The following is a 15,229-nucleotide window of genomic DNA, read 5'->3' as shown; positions in this document are numbered from 1 at the left end:
TTGTATTGTCTCCAGTTTCCTTCATCAGTGTCTTCTAGTGTTCAGAGTACAGGTCTTTCACCACCTGCTTGGTTAAATTTACTCACAGGTATTTTATCCTTTTCGGTTTGACTATAAATGGGATTGTTTTCTTGGTTTCTCTTTCTGATAGTTCATTATTAGTGTATGGAAATACAACAGATTTCTTTATATTACTCTTGTGTCTTGCAACTTTACTGAACTCATTTATTAGTTCTAACAGTTTTTTGGTGAAGTCCTTAGGGTTTTCTAAATATAGGATCATGTCATCTGCAAACAGTGACAGTTTTACTTCTTCCTTTCCAATTGGATGCCTTTTATTTCTCTCTCTCTCTCTCTTATTTGATTGCTGTGGCTGGGATTTCCAATACGATGTTAAATAGACGTGATGAGAGTGGACATCCTTGTCTCGTTCCTGATCTTAAAGGAAAAGCTTTCAGTTTTTCACCATTGAGTATGATGTTAGCTGTGGGTTTATCATAAATGGCCTTTATTATGTTGAGATATCTTCCCTCCATACCAACTTTGTTGAGATGTTTTTATCATAAAAGGATGTGGAATTTTGTTAAATGCTTTTTCTGCATCTATTGAGGTGATCATGTGATTTTTATTCTTCATTTTGTTAATGAGGTGTATCATGTTGATTGATTTGTGGACATTAAACTATCCTTGCATCCCAGAAATAAATCCCACTTGATCATGGTGTATTATCTTTTTTACGTATTGTTGAATTCAGTTTGCTAATGTTTTGTTGAGTTTTGCGTCTGTGTTTATCAAGGATATTGTCCTATAATTTTCCTTTTTGTAGCATCTTTGTCTGGTTTTGATATCCGGGTAATACTGGCCTCGTAAAATGGGTTTGGAAGTGTTCTCTCCTCTTCAAGTTTTTGGAATAGTTTGAGAAGGATAGGTATTAATTATTTAAATGTTTGGTAGAATTCCTCTGTCAAGCCATCTGGTCCTGGGCTTCTGTTTATTAGGAGTTTTTTGATTATGGATTCAGTTTCAATACTAGTTATTGGTCTGTTCAGATCTTTTATTCCTGACTCAGTCTTAGAAGATTGTATGTGCCTGGGAATTTATCCATTTCTTCTAAGTTGTACAGTTTGTTGGCATATAACTGTTTGTAGTTGTCTCTTATGCTTGTTTGATATTGGTTGCAACTTCTCTTTCATTTCTAATTTTGTTTATTTGTGCCCTCTCTCTTTTTATCATGAGTCTGGATAAAGGTTTGTCAGGTTTTTGGCTTTTTGGGTTTTTTTGAAGAAAAACATCTCTGGTTTCACTGATCTTTTCTATTATTATTATTTTTTGGTCTCTATTTATTCCCTCTCTGATCTTTATTATTCCTTCTTTCTGCTACTTTGGGCTTTGTTCTTCCTTTTCTAATTCCTTTAGATGGAAAGTTAGGTTGTTTGAGATTTTTCTTGTTTCTTGAGGTAAGCCTGTATCACTATAAACTTGCCTCTTAGAACTACTTTTGCTGCATTCCACAGATTTTTGGACAGTTGTGTTTTCACTTTAATTTATCTGTCAAGGTATCTTTTTATTTCCTCTTTGATTTCATTGATCCATTGGTTTTTCAGTAGCAGGTTGTTTAGTCTTTTGTTTTTTAGTGTTTTTTTCCATTTTTTTTCCTGAAATTGATTTCTAGTTTCATACTGTTGTGGTTGAAAAAGATGCTTGATATAATTTTAATCTTCTTAAATTTATTGAGACTAGTTTTGTGTGATCCATCCTGGAGAAAGTTCCACGTGCACTTGAAAAGAATGTATATACTGCAGGTTTTGGATGGAATGTTCTATAGATGATCGTCTGATCTAATGTGTCATTTAAGACCAGTGTTTCCTTTCTGATTTTTTGTCTGGATGATCAATCTCTCCATTGATGTAAGTGGGGAATTAAAGTCCCCCACTGTTATTGTATTATTGTCAGTTTCTCCCTTTATGTCTGTTAATATTTGCTTTATATATTTAAGTGTTCCTATGTTAGGTGCATATATGTCTCTAAACGTTATATCCTCTTCTTGGATTGACTCTCTTATCATTATATAATGCCCTTTGTTATCTTTTGTTATAGACTGTGTTTTAAAGTCTATTTTGTCTGATACGAGTATTGCTACCCCAGCTTTCTTTTCATTTCCATTTGCATGGAATACCTTTTTTCATCCCTTCAGTTTCAGTCTGTGGGTGTCTTTAGCTCTGAAGTGAGTCTCTTGTAGGCAGCATATAGATGGGTCTTGTTTTTTTATTCTATTCAGCTGCCCTGTATCTTTTGATTGAAGCATTTAGTCCATTTATGTTTAAAGTGATCATTGATAGGTATGTACTTATTGCCACTTTGTTTTCTGGTTGTTTTTGTAGTTCTTTGTTCTTTTCTTCCTCTTTTAGTCTCTTCCCTTATAGTTTGATGATTTTCCTTAGTGTTATGCTTGAGTTCCTTTCTCTGTGCTTTTTGTGCATCTGTTATAAATTTTTGATTTGTGGTTATTGTGTAGTTCATATACATCAACCTATATCTACTTGTTTTAAACTGATAGTCATTGAAGTTCCAACACATTCTAAGAGCTCTACGTTTTTTTACTCCTCCCCCACCTCCCATGTTTTATATTTTGGTTTCATGTTTTGCATCTTTATGGAAGGGACAATTTTTATATCTAAAGACTAGAGGGAGTAAAATTGGATAAAGTTCAGCCATAGTAGTAATTAAAGATATGCAGATAAAAGCAACAGTAACATGTTTTGTTGATTAGCAAAAAGAGAACAATTTACAGGATTGTTATAGTGTGCTGAAATTCACAGATTATGGATGCCCTTGTACATTTACAACTGACTTGGCAGTAGGTATCAAGATCCTAAAATGCATTAGGAGAGGAAAGAGTTCTTTCTCAAAATAACATTCCATCTGATAACATGGGAAGGGAGTTGGTAAATCACCACTCTGTAACCCCTGTAATAAAGATTGGATTGCTAAATCTTTAGCAGAAATTGAGGGGGAGCGGGCAGGCAGTTGGTGAGGAACAGGATATTTCAGTGGTATTAAAATGTTTCTTCATGATTGTGGCAAAGTATAAAATTTGGTGAATTTGCATAAGGGGTGTATGAGAGTTCTTGCAGATTTTCTCTACGTTTCCACATTATTTCAAGATATTTTTTAAATGCCCCCTGTGACTAATAATCCATTTCAGGGAATATTATTTTTTAAAGCCTAAATATAAGCTATATGAATGAGTATATTAATCATGAAATTATTTCTAATAGGGAAAAATTAGAGGCAAATTGGAAACGTTTAAATAAATTAAGGTACATCCACCTATAGGGTGTAGCATTTTACATGATACTCCTGGAGGCTGTGAGCACTATGGGAAGATGCTTATTTTCTTAAAGAAAGGAAATAGTAGTGTACCCTCTTGTTTACAAATAAAGGTGTATTTATAAAAAATAGTAGAAAGGAATATATAAACATGACAATAGTGGTGTTTGGGGGTAACCCACTAGTAGTGGGTAATTGTCCACTCCTGTTACATAAACTTGCTATAATATATTACTTTTATGCTTTTTTAAGAAAAGTGTTTTAACAAAGGAAGAGGGCGTAGATGACCTTGAAACTTAAGCATGTTCTCTGTGTGTGAGCCAAGCTGAAGTGCGCTGAAGAGGGACAGGCCCTGGAGGGATGGTAACAAGGAGAGTCTAATCTCGGAAACTAGTGTTAGTGGATTTGACCATATTCTAGGACCAGGAGAACCTAGCTAGTCCTTTTGCAGTAGAAAAGTCTCGATTGGCTGGCGTGTGCTAGGAACTGCTAAGCAGGATGATCAAGTTCGTGCAGTACACTGGTTATAGACAAAGGGTTTACACAGAATGATCATTTTGATGCCCCTTTGATGGGTTGTTCGTTGCTACCTGGAGATGTATGGAATCGCTGGTTAATCACGGCTTGGGTTGTCAAAATGTCAGATTAAACTGCCTTTAAATATGCTGCTGGTTTTGGTGTTCCAGTTTGCTTCCATAAACGAGTGTTGGATTTTATTTTTTCCGTTGACCCCAGAATAGACCCCAGTTGCTCTTTGAAACCTCCTTGGCCCCTTCTGACTCTGAAGTATTTGTGGGTCAGTAGAGACGAAGCCTGTTTCCTGGAGATTTTCAGGGGCCACCTCCCAGTGGCCAAGGGCCACCGTCAAGGGCACGTCTCTGAGTTTCACCAGAGCCTGAGTGAGGCGTGAGATGCTACAGGATTTGTACTTTCTTATGATTTCCATTTTTAGATACTTAGAGTTGTGGGGTTTTCCCTTGTACATTTTCAACAAATCACAAAATGAACTGCGAGTGTACAGAAGAATATCTTAATCCAGGTTAACATTCTGATCTTCAAGTATCTCTATCATTTTGTGAAACATGATTGAGAGTTTAGATCCAATTATATGTATGCTCGAGTTAGTTAATTAATTTTTCAATCAGCTAAAGTACAAGGACTGCAAGGCAATTGGAGATAGTGGAGAAAACCAGTTTAAGATCAAGAGGCCTCAGTTCTAGTTCTCAACCTGCCGTGATTTACAAATCTCCTCATGCCCCAAACCCTCTGGAAATGTTTTATTCTCTGCAAACTGAGCCACGGGGATTAGATGGATTAGATATTTGCAGAGGTCTCCAGCTCCAACGTTTCATGATGCTGTTCTTCCAGGAGAAGGATGCATTATTGCCATTTCCTTGTGCACTTATAGCAGGTTCACGTACTGTAATAAGCAGTATCCTGCCTGGGGAATCTTTAAAACGAGGGCGGTCGGTCATCGCTAGTTGATAAAGTGCAGGGGGAATAGAAAACATTTGGTTGGCTAAGCGTCCACTCAAATAGAGCAGAATACAGGTGGAAAAGTGCATCAGAACCGTATTCTGAATGGAATAATCCTAAAATAATTGTACCTAAAATCTAAAAAGTATTTTTAAAAGCTTTTACCCAATGTAGGGGGAAAAACTGGGAATCCTGTGATGTAGTTTATTTCTGAGATTAGCCAGTTAACATCGGTCGAGTGTGTAGACTGTGTCTCACCTCTGGTTTGACTCTGAAATGCCTGTGTCCCTCCAGGTGGGTTCGGTGGTGGCCGTGGGCTGGATTCGCTCGCGGAAGGCCGTGGACTGGCGCCTCTTCCGGAACATCTTTGTGGCCTGGTTCGTGACCGTGCCTGTAGCAGGGCTGTTCAGTGCTGCTGTCATGGCTCTGCTCATGTACGGGATCCTTCCATTCGTGTGACCGGTCCTCTTCCAGCTGGTAAACAAGGGATGGGCCGGGCTGCGTGTGGGCGCTGCGTGCTGTCTCCCGCCAGCGCCTCCACCACCTCTGTGATGTTCCAAACCACACTGTCCACCTAGGTGTAGAGTCGTCCTCCAGAGCTAACTTGACTACTGTACATAATCATGTGCACTAAACTGGTATCGTGGTGATATAACATGGTGCGGTTACTTATATATTAAATATATATGGTATACATAGAATAATAGGTAGTGCTATTTCAGACATACTCGAAATGGGAGTGGAGACACTTGCCTAGAATTCGATATTCAACAAATCTTTGTACATACTGATTTCAGTGGCAAATTTTAAGAACCTTTGAAAAGGAAAATGTAGATTGGAAAACGGTATTTTTTTCCCATTTAATATACTGTAACGTAAGTGAGATACAGGATGGATGATACCCATTTGGGAAGGTGTATGCGTGTCTGTGCTATTGAATACTGGAACAGGAGTTCACAAGTGCTTTCACTGAAGAATTTGTTCATATACTGTGTATTGATTATGTAATATATCATAATGGCTTCTGTAAATACTTAAAACTGTAATTTTTTTAATGGTGTGCTTCCCTTATCCTTTTTTGATCAGAGAAGTTTGGAGAGTACCAAAGAAGCAGGGGAATAGTTTGCCAGTATTCTATTTTCATACTGTTTGTCTCCCCTTCTCACTAATCCTGCCATGAGCCTGGGAGGCGGCAGGAGCACCATGCTCTGAGCTGCCCTGGAGCAGGGTGTATGGTGAGGCACCAGCCCCCCACATGTGCACCTCCCACTTCCGGTCCCCCTCCCCGCCACCACGCTGCCACCGCTGCCCCGTGCCAGATCTTGGCCCTTCGTTGTCGCCAGTGTAGAGAAGGTACAGCGGCGAGGACGCGTGATCGAGCACTACATTATCAAGTCCGGTTTAAATTTCCACCCCCTCCTCCCCTGCAGCCTGAAGGATGGACCTCTGACCTCAGACATGGAGGCAAGTGCTTTGACATTCTGGAAGCTCAGGAGTGGGGAGGGCTGAGCTGTTACACATACACTGGACTTGAGGATTTCCTTGAGGCCTTCACTAAGTGGAGCGGTGCGATGTTCTGCTGGAGCCCCACTGGCGTCTTCTTTTTCAATAGCGGGAGGAAGTGTGACTAATGCTAGAGCCTGAAACTATGGAAATGCTGCTAAAACTTTTATATTGACAAACATTTTCTCGGTACTTCATTGTGATTTTTCATTAATCAACCATATTACATTTATAATAAAAACATGCCCCTCAAAAGTTTTGCCTCTGAAGTCTTTTTCTAAATACCTATATAATGTTTCTTATTGAGTTTCCACAAAAATAAAAGCTATGATTTGTTTACTTCTATTTTTCAAATACCTTTGTTTCTCTTATTTTACTACTAGTACACGTTTGTGCAGAAAATACACATGAGGGAGAAAAGGAAAGAACGACCTGCAGAGCCCGGCATCCCGAAATTGCCGTGCGTTCGCACACACCGAGCCTTCGGTGATGAGCCGTCTGCCAGCAGGGCTGGTCCCCCATGGGACCTTTGTTAAAGGGACCGTCACACTCTGCTCGGTCTTCCCTCTTCGCTCTTAAGTCAGCCAGACTCAGGGGAGTTGGGGCCGCAGCTCACACGTCCAGAGCTGAGGACGCAGCAGGAACGCACATCACATCTCCCTTCTTGCTCAAGCAGCTCAAAAACCCAGCTCCGTGGAGCATGAGGAGCTTCAGAAGGAAGCTCCTGCAGTCTCTGCAGCAGGAGTCCATCTCCTTCTGGAGCCGGAAAGGTAAGAGGTGGGGAGAGCTGGCCGGGTGTAAACAGTTCTTCTCCACAAAGAAACCTGCCCACCCTGATTTTTCAATGGCATTTTAAGCCTTTCGTGTCCCTGCTTTTGTTAAAACCATGCATTCAAGAAGTTCTCTTTCCTCCTAAACTTTGTAAGAAAAATAACAGCACGACACAGTGTCAGTTTGCAAGCTGTGTCCTGGGAGAAAGGCTGCTGTCTCAGCCCTGCAGCCAGGGTGGCAGAGGTCCTGGATATGAAGTGGGACAAAGGTCACACCCACACTGGGCCCTCAGTGACTGCCTACAAGAGAATCATTTAAGATCTAGACACACAGACTTAAAGTGAAAGGATGGAGAAAGATATTCCATACAAATGGAAACAGACTGTAACAGAAGACAAGGACATTACATAATGACCAAGGGATTAATCCAAGGTCAGTCCAAGAAGATATAACAATTGTAAGTATATATGCACCCAACACAGGCGCACCTAAATCCATAGTGCAAATATTAACAAACAAAGGGAGGAACTGACAGTGACACAATATTCGCAGGTCCTGGGCTGCGACGTCAATGGAGAGATCATCCGGATGGAAAATCAGTCCAGAAACACTAGCCTTCAGGCCAGTCCATTGCTGTTTATAAAACATTCTATCCCAAAGCAGCAGAATACACACAATTTTCAAGTGCACATGTAACGATCTCCAGGATAGATCACATGCTAGGCCACAAATCAATCCACAGTAAATTTAAGAAAACTGAAATCATATCAAGCATCTTTTCCGACCACAACACTGAGACTAGGCAATGACTAAGCTGTGTGCAGCTGCTCCTCCCAGCCTGTCACATGACTGGGATGAGGGCAGAGGAGGGACTCCCCCAGGGGAGGGGACACCCAATAGTCTTTCCTTTGAGTTAATCAGCCTCTTCCTCTAAAAATGCAAACACTCCTCGGACAAGGGACCCTCCGGCATCCCTGGCACCTCACTGTGGCTCTGTCACCAGATACTGCGCTGTGCAGAGCCAGCGGCGTGCAGCTCAGGAGCGCCTGGGGACACGGCCTCCCCGTGGGGCTGAGCCTGCACGCAGCCCAGGCTGCGGAAGGAGCTCGAGCTCCGGGACAAGGTTCTTGTACTTCATTCTCTGCTTTTCCAAATGAACTGACCTCCTGAGCAAATATGTAAACACATCTGTTCATTTCTAGAAGATAATTTAAAGAATCAATCTCCCTGTCTCCTCAGAATAAGCTGCACAGTAGAGATTTAAAACCATCTCATCCCTCAGAAAATGGTAGAGTGTAAAGATCTGTGGCATCAGCGAGCTTATTCAAGTACAGAGGGAGGCAGGAAAAGGGCGCCTGAGGGAGATGACACAGGCTCTGCGGGGCGCACAGGAGGCTGTGTGCAGGCCGCCCCGCCCACTGCCTCCAGGTTCTCCGGGGGGCACCGGGGCGCACGTTCCTCACAGGGCAATGGGGCCACATGGGCCGTGAGGGTCTCTGGGACAGTGGCAGGAGAGGGGCCGCTCCAGGCCTGGCCCACAGTAGGGCTCCGTAAACAGGGGCCTGTTTTTCCACTTTTCAAGGATGATTTCCCACAGAAGCGCTCGAAGGGCAGCACTGAATTAGGTGATAAAGAAAAGGAGTAGATTAATCGTGGTTAGCTGAGCGAGGCAAAACTAGAGGCTAAAGAACGGGGAGAATGGCTTCTCTGCAGGCTTGGGACACCGGCGGAATGTGCTTAAACTCTCACGAGTGGATGTAACTCTGTTCTCGGACTGTCACCTTCCTAAATAACTTTACAGCGCGTCATCCTTTATTATTGAAAAGACAATGAAATGCCCCTGAAACATATTAAGAAAAAAATCACCTACACTCCGTCACCCCACTACCATTCCTTTTGAAACACTGGCCTTTGAAACCTGGAGCTGGCCAGCCACTGGGGAAACTGAGGCACGGGATGAGGAAAAAGTTCAGGCAGCCCAATGGTAACAGGACAGAGCAGCCCCAGGACTGACTGGATCTCCGTCTCCTCCTGTTCAGCGGCTGTCAGACCGTGTCCACAAATGTGGGCTCTAGATAAAGGACGGTGCCATGGCCAAGAGAGGAAGGGTCAGAGAAGGAACACGATTAAGACCTTGGAAAGGAAGCCCAGGAAAAAGGGTGAGAGGGTTATTCTGTTTTTATAAAGAAACACGAGGAATTAAATCTGATTTTAAGTAGGGAATTTCAGACTCAATAAGGGTGAGCAACTGCTCTCAACCTCCACTGCCTGGAACAAAATGAGACCATCAACAGTGCCAGAGCAGGATGGATTTGCTGCCTGTTCCCCAAGGCCTGAAATTCAGACGTTAAACCAAACCCGAAATGTAGATTCCAAACTATGAGTTGGGAGGTGTTGGGGAAGGGAGGGAGGAGGTCAAAAGCAATGAGACAGACTGACCTTCAGGACAGAAGGCAGGGACCCCACCCCCGGGCCAACATCTTCCATGGGCTGCGACAACAGCGGCACCCAGTGGGGTCAGATGTAATTGCGGTCATGAGCCTCTTTCCAGAACTTTTTAAATCGCAGCAGTGAAGTCACCTCATGGAATGTTCATTATGTCATAATTCAAACAGTTGCTAGGAATGTCAAGAATTATCTGTGCTGCTTTGATGGCCACAGGTAACTATGGGCACCTGCCAAAGGAGGACCTCAATCCAGAGGCAGAAACTCCAAACCAGGCCCACCTGCCTGACGGTTTTCTTCATTAAGTAAACAACCACTGTACGCCCATCATGTGCCAAGTGCTGGCCTGGCCACAGGAGGTTAGAGGACGGAGGGTAAGAAGACAGAAGGGTAAGAGGACAGAAGGTTAAGAGGACAGAAGGCTAAGAGAAGAGAAGGCTAAGAGGACAGAAGGCTAAGAGAAGAGAAGGCTAAGAGGACAGAGGCTAAGAGGACAGAAGGCTAAGAGGACCAGAAGCTAAGAGGACAGAGGCTAAGAGGACAGAAGGCTAAGAGGACAGAAGCTAAGAGGATAGAAGTCTAAGAGGACAGAAGCTAAGAGGATAGAAGTCTAAGAGGACAGAAGCTAAGAGGACAGAGGCTAAGAGGACAGAAGGGTAAGAGGACAGAAGGGTTAGAGGACAGAGGCTAAGAGGACAGAAGGGTAAGAGGACAGAGGCTAAGAGGACAGAAGGGTAAGAGGACCGAAGGGTTAGAGGACAGAGGCGAAGAGGACAGAAGGCTAAGAGGACAGAGGCTAAGAGGACAGAGGCTAAGAGGACAGACGGGTTAGAGGACAGAGGCTAAGGGGACTGAAGGATCTGTCTCTGGCAGCTCATCTTCAGGGGGAGTCGGGAAGGGAAATCGGCTGAAGGGTGTGACTGCGGCCGCCGGGGGGATGTTTCTAGAGTCTAGGAGCCTGGGGAAGGGAAGCTTTCACGGAAGAGGCCGAATTTTGGCGAAGACTTACCGCGCAGAGTGGCAGTGAGAGCGGTGGTTCTATTGGGAAATGGCGCCGTTTGATGCCGGCAGAATAGCGGAGAAGTGTGACAGGCCGCTGGCAGGAAAGGTCCGGAGAGGCTCAGCCGTCCAGGAGGGAGGACACACACGGTGGGCGGTGAGGGATGAGAAGCAGCTCGAGGACGTGGAAGGGAGCACACGGCCCACTCACCGCCAGCCGGGAGCTCGCCTGGCCATCTCTCCGGGGGAGGGAGGGTTAAAAGTGCACACAGCAGGCGTGAATATGCCGGATGTCTCCTCGTGTGACGGGCCACCGTCCATCACACTCCGGCCTCTCCGTGCCCTGTATTTTATACTCCCGGGGAAGGGAGTGCTGCTGATTGCTGCACTGGGGAGAATGAGCGGCCGGAGCACGCGTGGCCCTCTCCTCCGTGCCACCCCGGCTGGGCAGCCCGGCCCTGCACTGCTGTGTCACTGTCGCCCCGAGCTAGTGTCCGGCAGCCTTCACAGAGGTGAGGACGAAGCCACCTTGTCCTGACCCGCCGTCTGTTCACAGCCCCAGGGAGGGAGGATGGAGCGGTTGCCCTTACACTGAGGAGGCCAGGCCAGTGCATTCGAAAAAGCTCCTCACTCCCACATACCCCCAGGGCGTCGAGTTAGAGAATAACCAAGGCCGAGGGCAGAACCTGAACGTCAAATTTAAGTGGAGGGCCAAAGAACAGGGATCTTCTGCCCATTTTTGGATTGGGTTGTTTGTTTTTTTGATATTGAGCTCCATGAGCTGCTTGTAAATTTTGGAGATTAATCCTTTGTCCATTGATCCATTTGCAAATATTTTCTCCCGTTCTGAGGGTTGTTTTTTCATCTTGATTATGGTTTCCTTGGCTGTGCAAAAGCTTTTAAGTTTCATTAGGTCCCATTTGTTTATTTTTGGTTTTACTTCCATTTCTCTAGGAGGTGGGTCAAAAAGGATCTTGTTGCGATTTATGTCAGAGTGTTCTGCCTATGTTTTCCTCTAAGCGTTTGATAGTGTCTGCCCTTACATTTAGGTCTTTAATCCATTTTGAGTTTATTTTTGTGTGTGGTGTTAGGGAGTGTTCTAATTTCATACTTTTACATGTACCGGTCCAGTTCTCCCAGCACCACTTACTGAAGAGGCTGTCTTCTCTCCACTGTATATTCTTTCCTCCTTTATCAAAGATAAGGTGACCATACGTGCATGGGTTTGTCTCTGGGCTTTCTATCCTGTTCCATTGATCTATATTTCTGTTTTTGTGCCAGTACCACTATCTTGATTACTGTAGCTTTGTAGTATAGTCTGAAGTCAGGGAGCCTGATTCCTCCAGCTCCGTTTTTCATTCTCAAGATTGCTTTGGTTATTTGGGGTCTTTTGTGTTTCCATACAAATTAAATAGACATTTCTCCAAAGAAGATATACAGATTGCCAACAAACACTTGAAAGAATGCTCAACATCATTAATCATTAGAGAAATGCAACTCAAAACTACAATGAGATATCATCTCACACTGGTAAGAATGGCCATCACCAAAAAATCTACAAACCATAAATGCTGGAGAGGGTGTGGAGAAAAGAGAACCTTCTTGCACTGTTGGTGGGAATGTAAATTGATACAGCCACTATGGAGAACAGTATGGAGGTTCCTTAAAAAACTACAAATAGAACTACCATATGACCCAGCAATCCCACTACTGGCCATATACCCTGAGAAAACCATAATTCAAAAAGAGGCATGTACCAAAATGTTCACTGCAGCTCTATTTACAATACAGCCCAGACAGGGAAGCAATCTAAGTGTCCATCGACAGATGAATGGATAAAGAAGATGTGGCACATATATACAATGGAATATTACTCAGCCATAAAAAGAAACGAAATTGAGTTATTTGTAGTGAGGTAGGTGGACCTAGAGTCTGTCATACAGAGTGAAGTAAGTCAGAAAGAGAAAAACAAATACCGTATGCTAACACATATATATGGAATCTAAGGGGAAAAAAAAAGGTCATGAAGAACCTAGGGGCAAGACAGGAATAAAGGCACAGACTGACTAGAGAATGGACTTGAGGATATGGGGAGCGGGAAGGGTAAGCTGTGACAAAGTGAGAGAGTGGCATGGACATATATACACTACCAAACGTAAAATAGATAGCTAGCGGGAAGCAGTCGCATAGCACAGGGAGATCAGCTCGGTGCCTTGTGACCACCTAGAGGGGTGGGATAGGGAGGGTGGGAGGGAGGGAGACGCAAGAGGGAGGGGATAAGGGAATATATGTATATGTATAGCTGATTCACTTTGTTATAAAGCAGAATCTAACACACCATTGTAAAGCAATTATACTCCAATAAAGATGTTAAAAAAAAAAAAAGAACAGGGGTGCTGTTTCTAAAGGAGAAGAGGCCAAGGGAACTGACCCAAGAGCACACAGAGCTGCAGGCTTAAAGGGAGGGGGGCTCCACGTGCATGTGCGTGCAGAGAACACGGCGGGGTGGCCCACAAACAGCTCCGGCTCTCTCTCAGGGCTCCTTCTGTCCCGGGTTCTAGAACCTGAGCCTGGCCAAGTTGGCAGTGAGCTTCCAAGCACAGTCACTTAGTAACTAAATGAAGCTTCAGGACATTGACTGTCCTCTGCCCCTTGAGCAGCGATGCTCAGACTATGATGATGGATTAGCAATGCACAGTCTCTTGCAGAGGGAATTAATATTTAAAATATGGTGTGTGAACTTTCATCTCTTCTTACAAAATCTAATAAAAACCTCATGCCTATTAGTTTCTCATCACGAGCAACATCACACTTTGCTCAATGTCTCTGGGTAACCTTCCCAAGGGAAGCTAGCAGGAACCACTGGTGTTTCTTGCCTTGGCTGATGGCCAGCCTCGCGGACCCTGGGACCAGAGGGCGCATCCTCTGATGAGCCCTGAACGCACTCACCACTGCCAGATACGCTGCCTGCTGTGGCCTGCGAGGAGCCCTCTGCCTTTTTCACAATAACACTGATTAGAAGAACTTGCCCCTGGTTACAGAAATAAGAAATTCACTTTAGAAAACCAGAAAAATTGTAGTAAAACATAAAACAAATAAAAATTAGTTATGATTCCACCTTCCTGAGGTAATGAACATTAATATTCTGGAGTCTTTTCTCCTATATTTGCATAAACATTTTTCTTAAATAAAACTGAGATTAGTTTTTTTACCTTGCTTTCTCTGTGTAACATTGTGAACAATCCTCAATGATTCTTACTCCTCAGAAACATGATTTTTGATGGCTGAGTAATATTCTGCTTAATGGAGAGACATACCGTCATTCCCCGTTCATTTCATCATCCCCGTTTGAACAGTTATCAATTTGTCTCTATTATAAAGAACACTGCAGTGAGAAACCCGGTACATCAATCTGTGTGCATCTCTGATGATTTCCTTAAGGCAAATTCCCAGGCATGGAGCCACCGAATCAAAGAACCACCTGACATCAGACGCGTCTAAACCAGAATGTTGGTTCTCTGCTCCCAGGCTGCACTGAAGGGCAAATAAGCTACCTCGAGGGTAAGGCTCAAGAATGTGGATCCCAGCGGGGTCCTGAATGGACCGATTTTTCAAATTAAATAAGATCAGATAAATGAGTGGCCACAGGAGTTACAAGGCTAAACTGGAGAGACGGGGGCGGCAGCGGAGGGGGGAATTGCTCAGGTGCATTTTACAGGAGAGAAGAGCTAGTACTGAGAATTTCCACATGAGAAACCACACGGAAGACGTCTGTCCCAGGACCCCTGGCATGGCTTCCTCTCCCGGGCGACTGTGCTCCAAGCTGTTTGTGTGAGCAGCCAGCAGATTACGTCACGTAGGTGACCAGGACAGGGCCTGGCACAGAAGCTCAAGAAATGTGCTTTCCTTTCTGCTACAACCTAATGACGAGGGTACTCAGAACACAGTCCAGCCAGCAATATGAGTCAGTAAAACTGCGGAATAAAGGCTGAACTTCACGTCCCTACGTTCATGTCCGGGTTACTGGATCAACACAAAGTCTGGCTCCTTAACGCTGTAAGAACACATCACTTCAAAGGGAGAGCGCAAGGAAGGAAAAGGCACCGACCTACAGCAATCTCCTTCCCATCTGACTCAGGCCGTAAGCACAACCAACCTCATCAGGTAGGTAACGAAGCAGTTGATTAGGGGAGCATCTCAGCAGCAGTTCCTTGCACCTCGTCATGCCCCAGCACCATCATTTCCGTCCACCGCCCCTAAACACCACCAGACTGAAGAGACACGTCCACAGCCACACCCCTCTAACGCGAGGAACTCCCGGTGCAGCCGCCAGCCCAGCTCAGCGTCCCATCCCCGTTCAGGCTGCACAGAGCTCTCCCTGGAAGATACAGGTGTCAACAACACAGAAGGAATTTGTCGTTTACGCCCCTCATTCCCTTTTCCTTTTCTGTTATACTTAATCTCCTGTAATGGCGGTTCAACCCACAAAGACAGTGAGACGATAAAACTGTGTCATGTGGCTGGTATCCCAGATATCTTCTGACATAAGAAGCAGTGGTTGGAATTTGGATTCTAGTAAAGATAATCTTTGGTGGTGGTAGGGAAATACCTTGCAGCACTGAAATTTTCCAAAAGCAATCGTGTCCAGTTGTTTTTAAGATGACTCATTTGGAAGCTGAGCAAGGAACTTGAATAGGCAAATCAG

The 15,229-nt window shown here is 44.2% G+C and overlaps 1 protein-coding gene across 10 annotated transcripts in view; it reads left to right on the top strand.

The window, feature by feature from the left end:
• The window catches only part of SLC20A2 (solute carrier family 20 member 2), a 108,055-nt gene extending 101,491 nt beyond the window's left edge, over positions 1-6,564 (top strand). For all 10 annotated transcript variants that reach the window (XM_067022534.1, XM_067022539.1, XM_067022541.1 and 7 more), the window contains one exon: positions 5,101-6,564. In XM_067022534.1, coding sequence (XP_066878635.1) covers positions 5,101-5,265 — 165 coding nt within the window. In that variant the 3' untranslated portion in view covers positions 5,266-6,564. The remainder of the gene's footprint in view (positions 1-5,100) is intronic.
• The last annotated feature ends 8,665 nt before the right edge of the window (positions 6,565-15,229 follow it).

The sequence above is a fragment of the Kogia breviceps genome, chromosome 20 (genome assembly GCF_026419965.1).
Source record: "Kogia breviceps isolate mKogBre1 chromosome 20, mKogBre1 haplotype 1, whole genome shotgun sequence".
Lineage (NCBI taxonomy): Eukaryota > Metazoa > Chordata > Mammalia > Artiodactyla > Physeteridae > Kogia > Kogia breviceps.
This window is presented reverse-complemented; position numbering and strand designations above follow the sequence as displayed.